The 23,752-nt window shown below is 47.1% G+C and overlaps 1 protein-coding gene across 1 annotated transcript in view; it reads right to left on the bottom strand.

The window, feature by feature from the left end:
- LOC311148199 (constitutive coactivator of PPAR-gamma-like protein 2) overlaps positions 1-14,121 on the bottom strand; it is a 64,531-nt gene extending 50,410 nt beyond the window's left edge. Inside the window, exon 1 of the mRNA XM_084185079.1 lies at positions 12,665-14,121. Coding sequence (XP_084041205.1) covers positions 12,665-13,165 — 501 coding nt within the window. The 5' untranslated portion in view covers positions 13,166-14,121. The remainder of the gene's footprint in view (positions 1-12,664) is intronic.
- Between the last annotated feature and the right edge of the window lie 9,631 nt (positions 14,122-23,752).

Below are 23,752 nucleotides of genomic sequence, written 5' to 3'. Positions count from 1 at the left end.
ACATTATTGAAAACCATCCCGTGGCTTTTTCCAAATACCCCAGTATACGGTATATCGCCCAAGTATGAGTGGGTGTGTAGAGTGCATAGAGTGTGTGTGTGTGTGTTTGTGTGTGTGTGCATTGAGTGCAAAAATAAAACAGAAGGATCAATGCAGATAGATGGCTACATGGACTATTTATCAGTCTTATGGCTTGGAGGTAGAAGCTGTTTAGGAGCCTGTTGGTGTCAGACTTGATGCACCGGTACCTCTTGCAGTGCGGTAGAAGAGAAAACAGTCTATGGCTTGGGTGGCTGGAGTCTTAACAATTTTCCAGGCCTTCCTTTCACACCGCCTGATATAGAGGTCCTGGGTGGCAGGGAGCTCAGCCCCAGTGACGTACTGGGCTGTCCGCACCAGCCTCTGTAGCGCCATGTGATCCAGGGCGGTGCTGTTGCCGTACCAAGCGGTGATGCAGCCAGTCAAGATGCTCTCAATGGTACAGCTGTAGAACTGAGGATTTGAGGGCCCAAATCCGTTTAACCTATTAAAGGGGAAGAGGGAAGAGGCGCTGTCTTGACCACTGTTTGCGTGTGGACCTTTTTAAGTCCTTTGTGATTTGGAAACCGAGCAACTTGAAGCTCTCGACCCACTCCACTGCAGCCCCGCAGATGAAGATCGGGCGTGCTCGCCCCCCGTTTCCTGTAGACCAGAATGGGCTCCTTGGTGTTACTGATGTTGAGGGAGAGGTTGTTGTCCTGGCTATATAGAGGGAGAGGTTGTTGTCCTGGCTATATAGAGGGAGAGGTTGTTGTCCTGGCTATATAGAACAGGAGAGGTTGTTGTCCTGGCTATATAGAGGGAGAGGTTGTTGTCCTGGCTATATAGAACAGGAGAGAGAAAGCCAGATGGAGATGAGTAAATTAGACGCGCATCCTTTGTATTACTGTGGCCTAGACTACGCTGCAGCAAATACAGGCCGACCTGTCACAAGAAACACGTTACCATGAGATGGTAAGTAGGTTACATGCATTGCATATAATTTAACAGTTCCATTTCAAACCTTCACTGTGGGGACAACGTCGCCAATGCATTTCCTAATGAAGCAGGTGACCGAGGTGGTTAGCTCGTCGATGCTATTGGCGGAGTGCCGGAACATATTCCAGTCAGCGCAAGCAAAGCAGTCTTGTAGCATAGCTTCTGATTCGGATTACCAATTCTCAACGGAGCGCATCACGGGTACTTCCTGTTTGAGCTTCTGCTTGTAGACAGGAAACAGGAGCAAAGAGTCATGATCTGACTTGCTGAAAGGGGGAAGAGGGCGGGCCTTGTATGCGTGTGGGTCTTTATCGCCCCTAGTGGCGAAGGAGAAGTGTTGATGAAGTCGGGAACAAGGAAAGCAGCCTCCAGGGGCAGGGTTTCCTGCTTGCTTATAGCCTCGTACAGTTGGTTTAGCGCCAGCTTGTTGTTCTTGTCCTGAGGTGGAATATATACAGTAGTCACAATAATACTGGAAAACTTTCAGGAGGTAGAAGTGTCGGCATTTGACCATCAGGTATTCCAAGAAGGAGGAACAACGGGTGGAGACTTCCACCGCGCTACAGTCAGCACACCATTTGCTGTTGATGAAGAGGCATACCTCTCCCACTCTCGAGTTCCCCGAATCCAATGTCCTGTCCACTCGGTGAATGGAGAATCCATCGAGTTGAATAGCCATGAGGGGATCATCTTGTCCAAAAGCCATTTAGAAAAGCAGAGAATATTGCAGTTACGAGAGTCCCGTTGATAGCAAATCCGCGATCAGCGGTCACATCCATCTTATTATCAAGAGGCTGTACATTGGCCAATAGAAGAGAGAGAAGTGGACAGTCTTCCATTTGCCTTAATCTCACAGGGATCCTCCTCTCCTGCCTCTTTTCCTTTCAACAGGCCAAAAACTGGGTCAGAATTACCAGCATAGAACAATAAAGGGGCGCTATTTTTTTAAGCCCATTGGGCGTCTATCAGAATGCTAACAACATTAGCACAAGTAAGAGACAGATCACATAGCTAAATTCTAACAACCGAAAACGAACAAACTAATTGCAAAGACAAGCAAATCCAGCTCATGAAGTCATACAAGCATAGCTTGTAGCTACTGTCATTTTCAGTAGTGTGGACATTTACAAGGCAAGGCCAATGAACAACGCTGTGATGCAGGCTTTTCTGAAGGAAGAGCAGCATGTGTACACGGAGCAGAGGGGAGGAGAACAGAGGGGGAAGAGCAGCATGTGATCACAGAGCAGAGGGGAGGAGAACAGAGGGGGAAGAGCAGCATGTGTACACGGAGCAGAGGGGAGGAGAACAGAGGGGGAAGAGCAGCATGTGATCACAGAGCAGAGGGGAGGAGAACAGAGGGGGAAGAGCAGCATGTGATCACAGAGCAGAGGGGAGGAGAACAGAGGGGGAAGAGCAGCATGTGATCACAGAGCAGAGGGGAGGAGAACAGAGGGGGAAGAGCAGCATGTGATCACAGAGCAGAGGGGAGGAGAACAGAGGGGGAAGAGCAGCATGTGATCACGGAGCAGAGGGGAGGAGAACAGAGGGGGAAGAGCAGCATGTGTACACGGAGCAGAGGGGAGGAGAACAGAGGGGGAAGAGCAGCATGTGATCACAGAGCAGAGGGGAGGAGAACAGAGGGGGAAGAACAGCATGTGATCACAGAGCAGAGGGGAGGAGAACGGAGGAGAAAAAACACTAGTACGAAGCACAGGGGGAAAATGGAAGCTGTACAGATAACTCGTCAGAAAGGAAGCACAGGGGGAAAATGGAAGCTGTACAGATAACTCGTCAGAAAGGAAGCACAGGGGGAAAATGGAAGCTGTACAGATAACTCGTCAGAAAGGAAGCACAGGGGGAAAATGGAAGCTGTACAGATAACTCATCCACAGCTCTTGGATTTCTGGCAGAAAGCCATTATAAGATATCTGATGGCAAACATTTAGTAGTGAATTGCATGCAAGTGTAACGTCATCACCTCAGAGACTCGCTGATAGTTACAAAACGCTATGGACTCACCAGCTCCCGCTGTAACAGACTCGCTGATAGTTACAAAACGCTATGGACTCACCAGCTCCCGCTGTAACAGAGACTCGCTGATAGTTAGAAAACGCTATGGACTCACCAGCTCCCGCTGTAACAGACTCGCTGATAGTTACAAAACGCTATGGACTCACCAGCTCCCGCTGTAACAGAGACTCGCTGATAGTTACAAAACGCTATGGACTCACCAGCTCCGGCTGTAACAGAGACTCGCTGATAGTTACAAAACGCTATGGACTCACCAGCTCCCGCTGTAACAGACTCCCTGATAGTTTAAAAACGCTACGGACTCACCAGCTCCCGCTGTAACAGACTCGCTGATAGTTACAAAACGCTATGGACTCACCAGCTCCCGCTGTAACAGAGACTCGCTGATAGTTACAAAACGCTATGGACTCACCAGCTCCCGCTGTAACAGAGACTCGCTGATAGTTACAAAACGCTATGGACTCACCAGCTCCCGCTGTAACAGACTCGCTGATAGTTACAAAACGCTATGGACTCACCAGCTCCCGCTGTAACAGAGACTCGCTGATAGTTACAAAACGCTATGGACTCACCAGCTCCCGCTGTAACAGAGACTCGCTGATAGTTACAAAACGCTATGGACTCACCAGCTCCCGCTGTAACAGAGACTCGCTGATAGTTACAAAACGCTATGGACTCACCAGCTCCCGCTGTAACAGAGACTCTCTGATAGTTACAAAACGCTATGGACTCACCAGCTCCCGCTGTAACAGAGACTCGCTGATAGTTACAAAACGCTATGGACTCACCAGCTCCCGCTGTAACAGAGACTCGCTGATAGTTACAAAACGCTATGGACTCACCAGCTCCCGCTGTAACAGACTCGCTGATAGTTACAAAACGCTATGGACGCACCAGCTCCCGCTGTAACAGAGACTCTCTGATAGTTACAAAACGCTATGGACTCACCAGCTCCCGCTATAACAGAGACTCGCTGATAGTTACAAAACGCTATGGACTCACCAGCTCCCGCTGTAACAGAGACTCTCTGATAGTTACAAAACGCTATGGACTCACCAGCTCCCGCTGTAACAGAGACTCGCTGATAGTTACAAAACGCTATGGACTCACCAGCTCCCGCTGTAACAGAGACTCGCTGATAGTTACAAAACGCTATGGACTCACCAGCTCCCGCTGTAACAGAGACTCGCTGATAGTTACAAAACGCTATGGACTCACCAGCTCCCGCTGTAACAGAGACTCGCTGATAGTTACAAAACGCTATGGACTCACCAGCTCCCGCTGTAACAGAGACTCGCTGATAGTTTAAAAACGCTATGGACTCACCAGCTCCCGCTGTAACAGAGACTCGCTGATAGTTACAAAACGCTATGGACTCACCAGCTCCCGCTGTAACAGAGACTCGCTGATAGTTACAAAACGCTATGGACTCACCAGCTCCCGCTGTAACAGACTCTCTGATAGTTACAAAACGCTATGGACTCACCAGCTCCCGCTGTAACAGAGACTCGCTGATAGTTACAAAACGCTATGGACTCACCAGCTCCCGCTGTAACAGAGACTCGCTGATAGTTACAAAACGCTATGGACTCACCAGCTCCCGCTGTAACAGAGACTCGCTGATAGTTACAAAACGCTATGGACTCACCAGCTCCCGCTGTCTCCTGTAGTTTTATTTACAAACAAACACGTAACTGGCTCATCTGTTCCGGGGAACTACAGGAAGTTTTATAATGTTACATAATGAAGAACGTAAAATGTTTTATCTCCTAACGTATTGAACAAGTTGACTGCAGGTATTAACTTAAAAAGTAGCAATGAATATTCACATTTATTGAAAACTATTGTGTACCGCCCAAGCCTAAAACACACTGCAGCCATACAATACGGTGCATCCTAATGGCACGTCAACACATTGCAGCCATACAGCACTGCACCATCTAATGGCACGTCAACACATTGCAGCCATACAGCACTGCACCATCTAATGACACGTCAACACATTGCAGCCATACAGTACGGCACCATCTAATGGCACGTCAACACATTGCAGCCATACAGCACTGCACCATCTAACGACACGTCAACACATTGCAGCCATACAGCACTGCACCATCTAATGACACGTCAACACATTGCAGCCATACAGCACTGCACCATCTAATGACACATCAACACATTGCAGCCATACAGCACTGCACCATCTAATGGCACGTCAACACATTGCAGCCATACAGCACTGCACCATCTAATGGCACGTCAACACATTGCAGCCATACAGCACTGCACCATCTAACGACACGTCAACACATTGCAGCCATACAGCACTGCACCATCTAATGGCACGTCAACACATTGCAGCCATACAGCACTGCACCATCTAACGACACGTCAACACATTGCAGCCATACAGCACTGCACCATCTAATGGCACGTCAACACATTGCAGCCATACAGCACTGCACCATCTAATGGCACGTCAACACATTGCAGCCATACAATACGGTGCATCCTAATGGCACGTCAACACATTGCAGCCATACAGCACTGCACCATCTAATGACACGTCAACACATTGCAGCCATACAGCACTGCACCATTGCAAAGACATGTCGTGACTTATTTAATATGATGACTTATTTTTCACATCAATTAAGTATGTTTAATTGTTACTCAATTAAAATAATAATTAAACAATTAACTCATTAGGAATATGGGGCACCACGGAAGAAGTTGTTTAAAGAGTTACCATCTCCCGAATTAAACTCTTAGAAGATATATACAGTACCAGTCAAAAGTTTGGACACACCTACTCATTCAAGGGTTTTTCTTTATTTTTACTATTTTTTACATTGTAGAATAATAGTGAAGACATCAAAACTATGAAATAACACATATGGAATCATGTGGTAATCAAAATAAGTGTTAAACAAATTAAAATCGCCACCCTTTGCCTTGATGACAGCTTTGCACACTCTTGGCATTCTCTCAACCAGCTTCACCTGGAATGCTTTTCTAACAGTCTTGAGGGAGTTCCCACATACAGTGGGGGGAAAAAGTATTTAGTCAGCCACCAATTGTGCAAGTTCTCCCACTTAAAAAGATGAGAGGCCTGTAATTTTCATCATAGGTACACGTCAACTATGACAGACAAATTGAGAAAATAAAATCCAGAAAATCACATTGTAGGATTTTTAATGAATTTATTTGCAAATTATGGTGGGAAATAAGTTTTTGGTCACCTACAAACAAGCAAGATTTCTGGCTCTCACAGACCTGTAACTTCTTCTTTAAGAGGCTCCTCTGTCCTCCACTCGTTACCTGTATTAATGGCACCTGTTTGAACTTGTTATCAGTATAAAAGACACCTGTCCACAACCTCAAACAGTCACACTCCAAACTCCACTATGGCCAAGACCAAAGAGCTGTCAAAGGACACCAGAAACAAAATTGTAGACCTGCACCAGGCTGGGAAGACTGAATCTGCAATAGGTAAGCAGCTTGGTTTGAAGAAATCAACTGTGGGAGCAATTATTAGGAAATGGAAGACATACAAGACCACTGATAATCTCCCTCGATCTGGGGCTCCACGCAAGATCTCACCCGTGGGGTCAAAATGATCACAAGAACGGTGAGCAAAAAAATCCCACACGGGGGGACCTAGTGAATGACCTGCAGAGAGCTGGGACCAAAGTAACAAAGCCTACCATCAGTAACACACTACGCCGCCAGGGACTCAAATCCTGCAGTGCCAGACGTGTCCCCGTGCTTAAGCCAGTACATGTCCAGGCCCGTCTGAAGTTTGCTAGAGTGCATTTGGATGATCCAGAAGAGGATTGGGAGAATGTCATATGGTCAGATGAAACCAAAATAGAACTTTTTGGTAAAAACTCAACTCGTCGTGTTTGGAGGACAAAGAATGCTGAGTTGCATCCAAAGAACACCATACCTACTGTGAAGCATGGGGGTGGAAACATCATGCTTTGGGGCTGTTTTTCTGCAAAGGGACAAGGACGACTGATCTGTGTAAAGGAAAGAATTAATGGGGCCATGTATTGTGAGATTTTGAGTGAAAACCTCCTTCCATCAGCAAGGGCATTGAAGATGAAACGTGGCTGGGTCTTTCAGCATGACAATGATCCCAAACACACCGCCCGGGCAACGAAGGAGTGGCTTCGTAAGAAGCATTTCAAGGTCCTGGAGTGGCCTAGCCAGTCTCCAGATCTCAACCCCATAGAAAATCTTTGGAGGGAGTTGAAAGTCCGTGTTGCCCAGCGACAGCCCCAAAACATCACTGCTCTAGAGGAGATCTGCATGGAGGAATGGGCCAAAATACCAGCAACAGTGTGTGAAAACCTTGTGAAGACTTACAGAAAACGTTTGACCTGTGTCATTGCCAACAAAGGGTATATAACAAAGTATTGAGAAACTTTTGTTATTGACCAAATACTTATTTTCCACCATAATTTGCAAATAAATTCATTAAAAATCCTACAATGTGATTTTCTGGAAAAAAAAATCTCATTTTGTCTGTCATAGTTGACGTGTACCTATGATGAAAATGACAGGCCTCTCTCATCTTTTTAAGTGGGAGAACTTGCACAATTGGTGGCTGACAATACTTTTTTCCCCCACTGTATGCTGAGCACTTGTTGGCTGCTTTTCCTTCACTCTGCGGTCCGACTCATCCCAAACCATCTCAATTGGGTTGAGGTCAGGGGATTGTGGAGGCCAGGTCATCTGATGCAGCACTCCATCCCTCTCCTTCTTGGTAAAATAGCCCTTACACAGCCTGGAGGTGTTGAAAAACAAATGATAGTCCCACAAAGCCCAAACCAGATGGGATGGTGTATCGTTGCAGAATGCTGGGGTAGCCATGCTGTTTATGTGTGCCTTGAATTCTAAATAAATCACAGACAGTGTCACCAGCAAAGCACCCCCACACCATAACACCTCCTCCTCCATGCTTTACGGTGGGAACTACACATGCAGAGATCATCCGTTCACCCACACCGCGTCTCACAAAGACACGGCGGTTCGAACCAAAAATCTCAAATTTGGACTCATCAGACCAAAGGACAGATTTCCACCGGTCTAATGTCCATTGCTCGTGTTTCTTGGCCCAAGCAAGTCTCTTCTTCTTATTGGTGTACTTTAGTAGTGGTTTATTTGCAGCAGTTCGACCATGAAGGCCTGATTCACACAGTCCCCTCTGAACAGTTACAAAAAACAAAAAAACAATGTTGATGTTGAGATGTGTCTGTTACTTGAACTCTGAAGCATTTATTTGGGCTGCAATTTCTGAGGCTGGTAACTAATGAACTTATCCTCTGCAGCAGAGGTAACTCTGGGTCTTCCTTTCCTGTGGCGGTCCTCATGAGAGCCAGTTTCATCATAGCATTTGATTGTTCTTGAGACTGCACTTGAAGAAACTTGTTCTTGACATTTTCCAGATTGACTGACCTTTATGTCTTAAAGTAATGGACTGTCATTTCTCTTTGCTTTTTTGAGCTGTTCTTGCCATAATATGGACTTGGTCTTTTACCAAATAGAGCCCTCTTCTGTATACCACCCCTGCCTTGTCAAGAGTGTGCAAAGAGTGTGCAAAGCTGCCATCAAGGCAAAGGGTGGCTACTCTGAAGAATCTCAAATATATTTTGATTTGTTTAACACTTTTTTGGTTACTACATGATTCCATATGTGTTATTTCATAGTTTTGATGTCTTCACTATTATTCTACAATGTAGAAAATAGTACAAATAAAGAAAAACCCTTGAATGAGTAGGTGTGTCCAAACTTTTGACTTCTCGATAACAGTCACTGATTAATCATTATTACCTCAGTCTCATTCTGAACGTCGCATACTCCTTGATATCTGCAAGAACCCTAACATTATTGATGAATCAGCAATACACAAATTGACTTAATTATTTATTTACTAGCTAACTAAATATTAACACAGAATACATAAACACACACACGGTATAGGTTATTGATTACTAACGTAATACAATGAAAACAGGTCCCTAGTGGACTGGACTAAACAACAGCATGACTGCTTGGTTAGGGGAAGGAGGGGTCAAGAGAGTGTGTGAAAGGGAGAGACAAAGAGATTCAACTTATCGTTGTTACATTTGGAAACCACCACTCTTTCGGAAAAGAAATGCAATGCATATTTACGCGTAGCTGTCCTTGATCGCCGTCTCTCTGTTGAACCACTTTCACAAAAAGGGTTTGAGTGTCCTGGTTCCACTCCGATGGGACTCGGCTTGTCTTCGAATGGAGTGTTCATTAGAATAGATACTTCAGATGTACCAACAGTTGTCTGAGATGGGATGGTCCTTCCCAACTGGTGTCTTTAGTGAAAGTTCTAGACAACTTTACATGCCAGCTGCAGACTGATATGATGAGGTCTAGTGCGTTTATCTGCTTCTTCACCTCGTGTAGAGGTTGAGCGTTTCACCATTTCAAACGTATGGACTACCGTCCCACGTTTTCTGGTCTGTAGTGTCAACGTTCACCTCGCGCTTCACGTCAGCTGGTCCGTAGAGGTTCGACCGTTTGTAACGTTCACCTCGCGCTTCACGACAGCTGGTCATTCTCATTCAAAGTTCTAACCATTCTAAACGTAGTCGCCACTCTCTTGTTTTCTGGTCTAACTATTTTAAGCCGTGTAGCCACAGCTACATGCTTCCTGGTCTAATGTTAATTTGTCTTTCAAGCCTTTATGCCCTCTTGGTAAAAGGGGTGTTCCTACTTGCTGACACGATCTCTGATGGCACGTGGGGAGTGGCTAGTTGCTGTGCAAAGGATATGCTTAGATGTTCTCTCTTATGACTCCTAATATCACACTCCTATCTTAAAAATAGTGTCATCCATTTTCTTATCACATAGACAACGTATTGGATGGAAACTTGACAGATTCATACAATTTTTAAAAACATCACAAAATAATAAACAATATGACATTATTCTTTAGATCCCCAATGACCATTCCAAACATTCAGAGGTCATGAATAATGTTCTAATGTCCACTTTTGACATAAAAGTTGACGGCAAAGAGTCTATGGAACAAAGAAAATCTTAGTCTTCCCATCCTAGAGACCAAAAGCAGGTATATCTCACTGGTCATTCCCAAAGCCAACACCTCTTTTGGCCGCCATTCCTTCCAGTTCGCTGCTGCAATGACTGGAACGAATTGCAAAAATCTCTGAAGCTGGAGACTCTTATCTCCCTCACTAACTTTAAGCATCAGTTGTCAGAGCACCTTACCGATCACTGCACCTGTACACAGCCCATCTGAAATTAGCCCACCCAACTACCTCATCCCCATATTGTTATTTATTTTGCTAATTTGCACCCCGGTATCTCTATTTGCACATCATCTCTTGCACATCTATCATTCCAGTGTTAATACTAATTGTAATTATTTTGCACTATAGCCTATTTATTGCCTTACCTCCATAACTTGCTACATTTGCACACACTGTATATAGATCTTCTATTGTGTTTTTGACTGTACGTTTTGTTTTACCCCATATGTAACTCTGTGTTGTTTTTATCGCACTGCTTTGCTTTATCTTGGCCAGGTCGCAGTTGTAAATGAGAACTTGTTCTCAACTGGCTTACCTGGTTAAATAAAGGTGAAATAAATAAATAAATAAAATAATTTTAAAAAAGGAGTCCTTTTCTACAAACTATTTATGACCGGCTGTTAAGTCATAAACTGGCCCAATTCCCCTTCTCCTCTCCTGTGGGAGAGAGGGGTGGGGTCTAGCTATCTGTCAGCCATTGGCCTAGCTGATCTGCCACCTTTGATCCTCACCAAGGAGAGAGTCATGACAGACACGTCAACACATTGCAGCCATTCAGCACAGCACCATCGTAAAGACACGTCAAGACATTGCAGCCATACAGTACGGCGTCATCGTAAAGACACGTCAAGACATTGCAGCCATACAGTACGGCGTCATCGTAAAGACATGTCAAGACATTGCAGCCATACAGTACGGCGTCATCGTAAAGACACGTCAAGACATTGCAGCCATACAGTACGGCGTCATCGTAAAGACATGTCAAGACATTGCAGCCATACAGTACGGCGTCATCGTAAAGACATGTCAAGACATTGCAGCCATACAGTACGGCGTCATCGTAAAGACATGTCAAGACATTGCAGCCATACAGTACGGCGTCATCGTAAAGACACGTCAAGACATTGCAGCCATACAGTACGGCGTCATCGTAAAGACACGTCAAGACATTGCAGCCATACAGTACAGCACCATCGTAAAGACATGTCAAGACATTGCAGCCATTCAGTACAGCACCATCGTAAAGACATGTCAAGACATTGCAGCCATTCAGTACAGCACCATCGTAAAGACACGTCAAGACATTGCAGCCATACAGTACGGCGTCATCGTAAAGACACGTCAAGAGATTGCAGCCATACAGTACGGCGTCATCGTAGCGTGTAGATGAAAAAAAATCTACCAGCCACTCAGAATTCTTAGCAGCCAATACATTTATTTGCCATAATAACACCAAAAACCACCAGAAAGATTCTCAGTTTTGTTTTTCCAGGTTGAGGAATTCCCCTTTTTTTCTCTACAGGTTTTCACTCTCTAAATCACAGAAAAACAACTAAAGTCCACAATAATGTTTAAATCACATCAGGAGACCACTTGAGGTCTGGGGCAGAAAATACAAATATCTTTCCAACACAATTCTCTGACAATTTTCTGAACACTGTGCGGAACAACCTTAGTTATCCAATAACGGGGGTGGAAAAATTGTGTTTTATTAAGATGGTACACATATTTTTCCCCGTCGGCTCGACTTTAAATTCCTGAATGGAGGATTCTTTATGCACGAGGCGTTCCACGGGGGACACGAGTGTTTTACTGGAAGAGCACATCAATCCTAGACGATGGCGCAGATCTGGCAGCTCCTATCGGCTGCCTAAACTAGCTAGATAGCTAATTTGCACTGCCCCCCCACCCCATCCTTTTTACGCTGCTGCTACTCTGTTAAGTATTTATGCATAGTCACTTTAACTCTACCCACATGTACATATTACCTCAACTACCTCAACTAGCCGGTGCCCCCGCACATTGACTCTGCACCGGTACCCCCCCTGTATATATAGCCTCCCTACTGTCACTTTATTTTACTTCTGCTCTTTTTTTTCTCAACACTTTTTTTGTTGTTGTTTAATTTTTTTTGTTTAAAATAAATGCACTGTTGGTTAAGGGCTTGTAAGTAAGCATTTCACTGTAATGTCTGCACCTGTTGTATTCGGCGCATGTGACCAATACAATTTGATTTGATTTGATTAACACAGGTGGTCGCCTCTGTCTTCCGTAAACACGCTGCAACATGGCGATATGACTAAACCCTAACTAGGTCTGTAGTCATTTAACTTTTTTAACAATTATTATTTATCGCTGATATGAAAGATACTTCCTTACGTTTCCAAAACTGTACCGTAAGTGATGCGTGTTCACGTTTTGTGCAAACATCTGGGCTTTTAACAAAAGTCCCCCGGGAAGAAGATGTCGCTAAAGGTAGTTGGCGTCTATGAATGGGGTAGCAGCTACTGCTCTTTACTCACCCGCACTCTGAAGCGGAACATGGCGAGGCGGACACAGTGGCTGAGGCAGGCCGGGGGCAGGAACCAGGCGCGGGGAGGCGGGGTAGCCTTACTGCTGACATGGTTAACGATGAGCTGGGCTGTCTGGCGTTGCCCCTGCGCCCGGCGCGCCCACTCCGGCCACCGCTCCTTCCCCAGGGTCCCGTTGAACACCACGACCAGCTCTAGCCCACCCTGGTACAGACAGGCCTGGGACAGAGCGGCCAGGTATCCCAGCATGGCGTTCCACTCCCCGCCGCACACCCAGTCCGTCTGGTAACCGCCGTACAGCCGCTGTAGGCCGGAGTCAGCATCGATGAGTATCCGGGCCGGGGGTGGAGGGGGCATAGGGCCGGGGTGATGGGGGTGGTGGGGGTGCGGGGGCTGGCGGCCCGGCGTACGGGCTAGTTTGAGAAGGTCCACGGGGACCGCGGCCCCGGGACACCGTTTCTCAAGATACTCCTGGAAGCCCTGCACGCCCATCCCAGTGTTGTTGAGCCGGTGGGTCTGGCCGGGGGAGGGCTCCGGGTACGTTCTGAACTCCGTGGTGATAGCTGATGTGAGGGTCGAGACTGTAGCTAGCTAGAACCTGGCAGCTAGCTAACTTACCTCTCTGTGTGAATTACTTAGCGACTGTTGCTGCACCTAGCTGTTGCCACCCCCAACTCTGACAAGAGTGACCAACCCTGCAAAGGCTAACTAGCCTAGCAAGCTATTTGGCCAGGCCGAGGTGCACTTCCCAACAGCAAGTAAGCAAGCTAGCTAACTTTTTTAGCAACTTGACTAGCGAACTAGTTAGTGTGCAAAGCCAATCTTCTATATTTGGTCGTGTGTGTACAATTGTGTGTCCATCCCTAGCAGTATTTTGGTCAACTGCCAGCAAAGCCAGCTAGTCTAATACTCCGGCTAGAGTTTAGCTACCCCTCTAACTAACTAGCTAATAACACATTAAATGTTGACAGCTGATGATGGCTAGCTACAGTAATGTTATGATTTACTCCAAAATCCTAATCCTGATTCACACGAAGAAGAAACGTTGCGCATTAGTTTTCGAAGTTGACGGTCGATTAATTCTTAATCTGACAGTATATTGATATTATAACCGTTAGAATAGTTAAAATTACTGATACGTGCTAGTTAGCTGGCCGATGGAGTATCAAAATATGACTTAGTTAGCTAGCTAGCTCGCTGGCTAACGTTAACCGCTGTAGCTAGCTGGCTAATTTAGCTAGCTGGGTCCCCGGCGTGACTTGACGCGTCAACTCTCAAAGACAACTCTGGGACAGAGACGACGCGAAATGAAATGGATGTTTGGAGAAATGAAATATGGAAAAAAAATAAAAATAAAAATAAACGCCCGATGGTGCCTCCCACGCTTTCTTCCACACTCACGACTTCATGTTGAGGAAGGGAACATACTTTCAAGCGATATCAGCCATCTTGCGACTTCCTCACGGACCAACAAAAGTGGGAGGGAAGGCAGAGTGCGGTGATGACGCCAAGGGGACTGTAGGGAAATGTAGTTCAAAAAGCTCACATTTTTCTAAAGGTCCATGGAATGCTAGTAGGGTGAAAGACTCTAACTACCAAGAATACATGTGACGCCCTCTGCTCACTTTGCCTTTAAAAACCAAGAGGGCCCGTGCTAGTCGTAATCCTTGGAACGTCCCTACCATATTGAAGTTGAAATGTAAAATGGTTAAGGTTAGGGTTAGAAAAGGGTTATGGTTAAGTTTAGGGTAAAGGTATGGGTTTAAGTTAGGGTTAGGGTTTAGGATCGTCCCGTCCCGTCCCAAGGATCCCTGATTGCACTAACCAAAACCAGAGGAGAGCTTTGGACTAAATGTTAAATTATATTATGATCTGCAACACAAGTTAACTACCAAATCGATGATTGTCATGCACATTCTTCTTGCAGACTATGTCCCCCTCCTACAATAGACTATAGATTGGACTATGCATTTATCAAACAGACAAACGTTTCATATTTATATTAGATCAAGTAAAGTATACATATTGCATGTAAACACTAAGTGAGAGACAGTTCAATTATGTAATGTAACAAGAAACCATACTAAGATCAGTGTAATGTTATAGGCCTCGTGTAGCTCAGTTGGTAGAGCATGGCGCTTGCAACGCCAGGGTTGTGGGTTCGATTCCCACGGGGGGCCAGTATGAAAAATGTATGCACTCACTAACTGTAAGTGCGTTTGCTAAATGACTTAAATGTAAATAACTAAGCAAACTAAGATCATAGTGTATATATCGCCCTCCTGTGGATACATTTGGGACAGTAGGTACACCATTTAGTTTTGTATTTGAACATGAGGAAAATATACTTTCTGTATTTCAGATCAACCGCTACATATCCCCTAGGTCTAGACGCCCCTAGCACTCCAAATACAACCCTGCCCACCACCATCACCATCATGCACGCACACAGACACATTTTTGGCAACCTGGTCGCACATTTTTACGACATCATTCACAGATTGACCGCAATCAAAGTGAGTTTGTGAATTATGTTGCTCTCTCCCCCCACCTCTCCGCCTGCTCCTTTATCCTCCTCCTCCTCCTCCGCCTGCTCCTTTATCCTCCTCCTTCTCCTGCTCCTTTATCCTCCTCCTCCTCCTGCTCCTTTATCCTCCTCCTCCTCCTCCTCCGCCTGCTCGTTTATCCGCCTGCTCCTTTATCCTCCTCCTCCGCCTGCTCCTTTATCCTCCTCCTCCTCCTCCTCCGCCTGCTCCTTTATCCTCCTCCTCATCCTCCTCCGCCTGCTCCTTTATCCTCCTCCTCCGCCTGCTCCTTTATCCTCCTGCTCCTTTATCCTCCTCCTCCTCCGCCTGCTCCTTTATCCTCCTCCTCCTCCGCCTGCTCCTTTATCCTCCTCCTCCTCCTCCCTCTATTTTGTTGGACATCATTACCTGCATTACATTACAGTCATTTATTCATCGCTCTTATCCAGAGCGACTAGGGTTAAGTGCCTTGCTTAAGGGCACATCGACAGATTTTTCACCCAGTCGGCTCAGGGATTAGAAACAGCGACCTTTCGGTTACTGGCACAACGCTCTTACCCACTAAGCTACCTGCCGCCCTTCTTCAGTGGCAGTTCAGTCTTATTGATGTTCACCTTCTTTTTCAGCTCTTCTACCTCCCTCTCACTCTGGCAAGGACATGAAAATAAACACCAATTAACTCAAATTACAAAATTCACAAATAAGCATAAAAACGCAACTGAATTCAAAACCTTTTTGTTTCATGTCCTCATCTTTTCTGTTCATGTTTACTGAAAATTATGACATGACAGTAGCTGCATTGTCTCTCTTCAGCTCCTCCTCCTCCTCCTTGATGAGTCGAAGATCAAATCATTGCTCCTATAACTGGTCCTCACTGTCTTTCAGTCTGACCTTTATGTTCCTCAGCTCCCCTGTCTGTCTGCTTCATCACCATGTTCCTCCCCTGTCTGTCTGCTCCATCACCATGTTCCTCCCCTGTCTGTCTGCTCCATCACCATGTTCCTCCCCTGTCTGTCTGCTCCATCACCATGTTCCTCAGCTCCCCTGTCTGTCTGCTCCATCACCATGTTCCTCAGCTCCCCTGTCTGTCTGCTCCACCACCATGTTCCTCAGCTCCCCTGTCTGTCTGCTCCATCACCATGTTCCTCCCCTGTCTGTCTGCTCCACCACCATGTTCCTCCCCTGTCTGTCTGCTCCACAACCATGTTCCTCAGCTCCCCTGTCTGTCTGCTCCATCACCATGTTCCTCAGCTCCCCTGTCTGTCTGCTCCATCACCATGTTCCTCCCCTGTCTGTCTGCTCCACCACCATGTTCCTCCCCTGTCTGTCTGCTCCACCACCATGTTCCTCCCTTGTCTGTCTGCTCCATCACCATGTTCCTCAGCTCCCCTGTCTGTCTGCTCCACCACCATGTTCCTCAGTTCCCCTGTCTGTCTGCTCCATCAACATGTTCCTCCCCTGTCTGTCTGCTCCATCACCATGTTCCTCCCCTGTCTGTCTTCTCCATCACCATGTTCCTCCTATGTCTGTCTGCTCCATCACCATGTTCCTCCCCTGTCTGTCTGCTCCATCACCATGTTCCTCCCCTGTCTGTCTGCTCCACCACCATGTTCCTCCCCTGTCTGTCTGCTCCACCACCATGTTCCTCCCTTGTCTGTCTGCTCCATCACCATGTTCCTCAGCTCCCCTGTCTGTCTGCTCCACCACCATGTTCCTCAGTTCCCCTGTATGTCTGCTCCATCAACATGTTCCTCCCCTGTCTGTCTGCTCCATCACCATGTTCCTCCTATGTCTGTCTGCTCCATCACCATGTTCCTCCCCTGTCTGTCTGCTCCATCACCATGTTCCTCCCCTGTCTGTCTGCTCCATCACCATGTTCCTCCCCTGTATGTCTGTCTGCTCCATCACCATGTCCCTCCCCTGTCTGTCTGCTCCATCACCATGTTCCCCCCCTGTCTGTCTGCTCCATCACCATGTTCCTCCCCTGTCTGTCTGCTCCATCACCATGTTCCTCAGCTCCCCTGTCTGTCTTCTCCATCACCATGTTCCTCCCCTGTCTGTCTTCTCCATCACCATGTTCCTCCCCTGTCTGTCTGCTCCATCACCATGTTCCCCCCCTGTCTGTCTGCTCCATCACCATGTTCCTCCCCTGTCTGTCTGCTCCATCACCATGTTCCTCAGCTCCCCTGTCTGTCTTCTCCATCACCATGTTCCTCCCCTGTCTGTCTTCTCCATCACCATGTTCCTCCCCTGTCTGTCTGCGCCATCACCATGTTCCTCCCCTGTCTGTCTGCTCCATCACCATGTTCCTCCCCTGTCTGTCTGCTCCATCACCATGTTCCTCCCCTGTCTGTCTGCTCCATCACCATGTTCCTCAGTTCCACTGTCTGTCTGCTCCATCACCATGTGCCTCCCCTGTCTGTCTGCTCCATCACCATGTTCCTCCCCTGTCTGTCTGCTCCATCACCATGTTCCTCCCCTGTCTGTCTGCTCCATCATCATGTTCCTCCCCTGTCTGTCTACTCCATCACCATGTTTCTCCCCTGTCTGTCTGCTCCACCACCATGTTCCTCAGCTCCCCTGTCTGTCTGCTCCATCACCATGTTCCTCCCCTGTCTGTCTGCTTCACCACCATGTTCCTCCCCTCTATGTCTGCTCCATCACCATGTTCCTCAGCTCCCCTGTCTGTCTGCTCCATCACCATGTTCCTCAGCTCCCCTGTCTGTCTGCTCCATCACCATGTTCCTCAGCTCCCCTGTCTGTCTGCTCCATCACCATGTTCCTCAGCTCCCCTGTCTGTCTGCTCCATCACCATGTTCCTCAGCTCCCCTGTCTGTCTGCTCCATCACCACGTTCCTCAGCTCCCCTGTCTGTCTGCTCCACCACCATGTTCCTCCCCTGTCTGTCTGCTCCATCACCATGTTCCTCAGCTCCCCTGTCTGTCTGCTCCATCACCATGTTCCTCCCCTGTCTGTCTGCTCCATCACCATGTTCCTCCCCTGTCTGTCTGCTCCATCACCATGTTCCTCCCCTCTCTCTGCTCCATCACCATGTTCCTCCCCTGTCTGTCTGCTCCATCACCATGTTCCTCCCCTGTCTGTCTGCTCCATCACCATGTTCCTCCCCTGTCTGTCTGCTCCATCACCATGTTCCTCCCCTGTCTCTCTGCTCCATCATCATGTTCCTCCCCTGTCGGTCTGCTCCACCACCATGTTCCTCCCCTGTCGGTCTGCTCCATCACCATGTTCCTCCCCTGTCGGTCTGCTCCATCACCATGTTCCTCAGCTCCCCTGTCTGTCTGCTCCACCACCATGTTCCTCCCCTGTCGGTCTGCTCCACCACCATGTTCCTCCCCTGTCTGTCTGCTCCATCACCATGTTCCTCCCCTGTCTGTCTGCTCCATCACCATGTTCCTCAGCTCCCCTGTCTGTCTGCTCCATCACCATGTTCCTCAGCTCCCCTGTCTGTCTGCTCCATCACCATGTTCCTCCCCTGTCTGTCTGCTCCATCACCATGTCTCTAAGTTCCTTCAGCTCAGATGTCAGGGTTGGTGGTTGTCTGGCAGCCAGTAGCGGTGCGTTGGTAAAATCACTGGGGAAGCCAAGCCAGAAAAAAAAGCCACATTACATTTACATTTTTTTTTTTACAACCTGTGTGTTGTGATAATTGTGTTGTTTGCTCTATAACCTGTTAGTTCAAATGCCTTGACACCGTGATATATAGGCCTAAAGGTTGAGACAATAAGAAGACACAGTGGCAGAATAAATTCAACCACACCTTTGTTTCATCACAACACCAGAGAGCAACATCTGTCTGGTGGAGTCCACAAAGCATATTGCATCTAACAAACAGTTACATGACCTACAGCACGGTCAAGCAAGTTAATATTTCTGACATTTTCTGACCACTAAACAACTATTGATTTAGAACCACAGAGAGTTACCGCAAGTCACAAAGAAAACAGGAGCTGCCTCCACTATTCCAGCACCATTCCAACTTCCACATCATCAAATCACCTCTGCTAAGTCTAATACAGTGGCAACTAAATGATACCAAAAACAATTTAGTCCAATTAACATAAGCTAAATATGATGTGGCTGTCCATGGTTCTGATTTCTGTGTGCACGTTCCGGCAAGTAGAAAAACATGTTGACTCACCTTACTTGTAGAGAATTACCAATGCCATCCTCCTCTCGTTCCTGTTGCCTAAACGGTCTATGACTCTGTCATACAGTACACGCTACCTGGCTAAAATGCTCACTAACCTAACTTCCATTCATGGGCAACGTTAGCTAGTTAACATTAGCCTTCTACATCTAGCTACATATTGAACTTCCATCCTCTCAGGCCAAGGACACAACAATGTATGAATTAATGGTTGGATCAGAATCACCTTTATAATAATTGGCCAGTACAGATAATTATGTAAAACCACAAGTCCAAATCCTTATCTCCATCCATGGCTAATTTAGGGAAGGGACAAATTTAGCTAGATAGCCAACGGAGGACAACAACCCAACCAGATGCAACAATTCAAGTTTTTCTGTCAATGAGGTATGCTCTCAATGGGATTTGATAGGAGTGATGCCAAAATCCAAGCTAGCTTCCCTTGACACTTTTTTTTTTGATGCGACAGGACCATTCACAGTTGAGCTCGCTCAGTTTAGCTCAAAGCTGATTGGCTAATTTTAAATACTTTTTTTTATCAAGGGAGGCCAAATGCTCGCTGGCTTCCCTTGCATTCAATGCTACGGGTGGCAACAATGTCATACTCGTTTGGATCACACAGCATCAGATAGATGTCCTCACGTCTTGCTCTTCACTGTAATCAGAGGGCTGATATAAATACTATGCATGCCAGTCTCTCTTGGTTAAGAGTTGAGGAGAGACTGACTGCCTCACTTCTTTTTATAAGAAACAATGTGTTGAAAATCCCAAATTGTTTGCATAGTCAACTTACACACAGCTCTGACACACACACTTACCCCACCAGACATGCCACCAGGGGTCTTTTCACAGTCCCCAAATCCAGAACAAATTCAAGAAAGCGAACCATATTATATAGAGCCATTATTGCATGGAACTCCGTTCCATCTCATATTGCTCAAATAAACAGCAAACCTGGTTTCAAAAAACAGATAAAGCAACACCTCACGGCACAACGCCTCTCCCCTATTTGACCTAGATAGTTTGTGTGTATGTATTGATATGTAGGCTACGTGTGCCTTTAAATGTATGTAGTTCTGTCCTTGAGCTGATCTTGTCTATTAATGTTCTGTATTATTTCATGTTTCATGTTCTGTTTGGACCCCAGGAAGAGTAGCTGCTGCTTTTGCAACAGCTAATGGGGATCCTAATAAAATATCAAAATACCAAATACCTGTTTAGGAGAGGTGCTGGTTAGCGGAGTAGAACACCTGTTTAGGAGAGGTGCTGGCTAACAGAGTAGAACACCTGTTTAGGAGAGGTGCTGGCTAACAGAGGAGAACACCTGTTTAGGAGAGGTGCTGGCTAGCAGAGTAGAACACCTGTTTAGGAGAGGTGCTGGTTAGCAGAGTAGAACACCTGTTTAGGAGAGGTGCTGGTTAGCAGAGTAGAACACCTGTTTAGGAGAGGTGCTGGGTAGCAGAGTAGAACACCTGTTTAGGAGAGGTGCTGGCTAACAGAGTATAACACATGTTTAGGAGAGGTGCTGGTTAGCAGAGTAGAACACCTGTTTAGGAGAGGTGCTGGTTAGCAGAGTAGAACACCTGTTTAGGAGAGGTGCTGGGTAGCAGAGTAGAACACCTGTTTAGGAGAGGTGCTGGCTAGCAGAGTAGAACACCTGTTTAGGAGAGGTGCTGGCTAGCAGAGTAGAACACCTGTTTAGGAGAGGTGCTGGCTAGCAGAGTAGAACACCTGTTTAGGAGAGGTGCTGGCTAGCAGAGTAGAACACCTGTTTAGGAGAGGTGCTGGCTAGCAGAGTAGAACACCTGTTTAGGAGAGGTGCTGGCTAGCAGAGTAGAACACCTGTTTAGGAGAGGTGCTGGCTAGCAGAGTAGAACACCTGTTTAGGAGAGGTGCTGGCCAGCAGAGTAGACTGTGGATATAGATAATTTTGTACCTGTTTCCTCCAGCATCTTCACAAGGTCCTTTGCTGTTGTTCTGGGATTGATTTGCACTTTTCGCACCAAAGTACGTTCATCTCTAGGAGATAGAATGCGTCTCCTTCCTGAGCGGTATGACGGCTGCGTGGTCCCATGGTGTTTATACTTGCGTACTATTGTTTGTACAGATGAACGTGGTACCTTCAGGCATTTGGAAATTGCTCCCAGGGATGAATCAGACTTGTGGTGGTCTACAACATTTTTTCTGAGGTCTTGGCTGATTTCTTTTGATTTTCCCATGATGTCAAGCAAAGAGGCACTGCGTTTGAAGGTAGGCCTTGAAATACATCCACAGGTACACCTCCAATTGACTCAAATGATGTCAATAGCCTATCAGAAGCTTCTAAAGCCATGACATCATTTTCTGGAATTTTCCAAGCTGTTTAAAAGCACAGTCAACTTAGTGTATGTAAACTTCTGACCCACTGGAATTGTGATACAGTGAATTATAAGTGAAATAATCTGTCTGTAAACAATTGTTGGAAAAATTACTTGTGTCATGCACAAAGTAGATGTCCTAACCGACTTGCCAAAACTATAGTTTGTTAACAAGAAATTTGTGGAGTGGTTGAAAAACGAGTTTTAATGACTCCAACCTAAGTGTATGTAAACTTCCGGCTGTATATACAGTGGGGAGAACAAGTATTTGATACACTGCCGATTTTGCAAGTTTTACTACTTACAAAGCATGTAGAGGTCTGTAATTTTTATCATAGGTACACTTCAACTGTGAGAGACGGAATCTAAAACAAAAATCCACAAAATCACATTGTATGATTTTTAAGTAATTAATTTGTCTGTTGAACTGTTGCTCCTGTGTGAGGTGTTGGGTCTGCGGTTGAGGGTGACGTCCTTCAGGGTCCTGGCAAAAGTTGGGATTGCTGCCTTGTAGAGGTGGACCTGGTCCTAAAGGCTGTTCCAGTCCAGGGTGGAGTGGTGGGCCAGGTAGACATTAGGGTTTGAGGCACAGTCCCAGGAAATGCTTCCATTCACCCACTGTATGATGGCAGGGTGAAAGCCTTTTCATGGTAGCAGGGAGGAGATAACCACTTGTGCATTGGGGAAAGTGGAAGAAGCTTTTTCAATCACTCCCTTGAGTGATGTGGCCACCCTTTCCTGCTGGGCCCTCAGGTAATTTGTGAATGTGAATTATGATGTGGCTGGGGGACCCTAGTCTGTCCTCTGACAGCAGCTCCAGGGCAGGCCTAGTGTTTGGACCCTAGTCTGTCCTCTGACAGCAGCTCCAGGGCCTAGTGTTTGGACCCTAGTCTGTCCTCTGACAGCAGCTCCAGGGCCTAGTGTTTGGACCCTAGTCTGTCCTCTGACAGCAGCTCCAGGGCAGGCCTAGTGTTTGGACCCTAGTCTGTCCTCTGACAGCAGCTCCAGGGCAGGCCTAGTGTTTGGACCCTAGTCTGTCCTCTGACAGCAGCTCCAGGGCAGGCCTAGTGTTTGGACCCTAGTCTGTCCTCTGACAGCAGCTCCAGGGCAGGCCTAGTGTTTGGACCCTAGTCTGTCCTCTGACAGCAGCTCCAGGGCCTAGTGTTTGGACCCTAGTCTGTCCTCTGACAGCAGCTCCAGGGCAGGCCTAGTGTTTGGACCCTAGTCTGTCCTCTGACAGCAGCTCCAGGGCAGGCCTAGTGTTTGGACCCTAGTCTGTCCTCTGACAGCAGCTCCAGGGCAGGCCTAGTGTTTGGACCCTAGTCTGTCCTCTGACAGCAGCTCCAGGGCAGGCCTAGTGTTTGGACCCTAGTCTGTCCTCTGACAGCAGCTCCAGGGCCTAGTGTTTGGACCCTAGTCTGTCCTCTGACAGCAGCTCCAGGGCAGGCCTAGTGTTTGGACCCTAGTCTGTCCTCTGACAGCAGCTCCAGGGCCTAGTGTTTGGACCCTAGTCTGTCCTCTGACAGCAGCTCCAGGGCCTAGTGTTTGGACCCTAGTCTGTCCTCTGACAGCAGCTCCAGGGCCTAGTGTTTGGACCCTAGTCTGTCCTCTGACAGCAGCTCCAGGGCCTAGTGTTTGGACCCTAGTCTGTCCTCTGACAGCAGCTCCAGGGCCTAGTGTTTGGACCCTAGTCTGTCCTCTGACAGCAGCTCCAGGGCAGGCCTAGTGTTTGGACCCTAGTCTGTCCTCTGACAGCAGCTCCAGGGCCTAGTGTTTGGACCCTAGTCTGTCCTCTGACAGCAGCTCCAGGGCAGGCCTAGTGTTTGGACCCTAGTCTGTCCTCTGACAGCAGCTCCAGGGCAGGCCTAGTGTTTGGACCCTAGTCTGTCCTCTGACAGCAGCTCCAGGGCAGGCCTAGTGTCTGGACCCTAGTCTGTCCTCTGACAGCAGCTCCAGGGCCTAGTGTTTGGACCCTAGTCTGTCCTCTGACAGCAGCTCCAGGGCCTAGTGTTTGGACCCTAGTCTGTCCT

This window comes from Coregonus lavaretus (genome assembly GCF_964263955.1).
Source record: "Coregonus lavaretus genome assembly, chromosome: 20".
NCBI classification, from domain to species: Eukaryota; Metazoa; Chordata; class Actinopteri; order Salmoniformes; family Salmonidae; genus Coregonus; species Coregonus lavaretus.
Note: the sequence above shows the minus strand (reverse complement) of the source record. Positions and strands in the feature narration are given on the sequence as shown.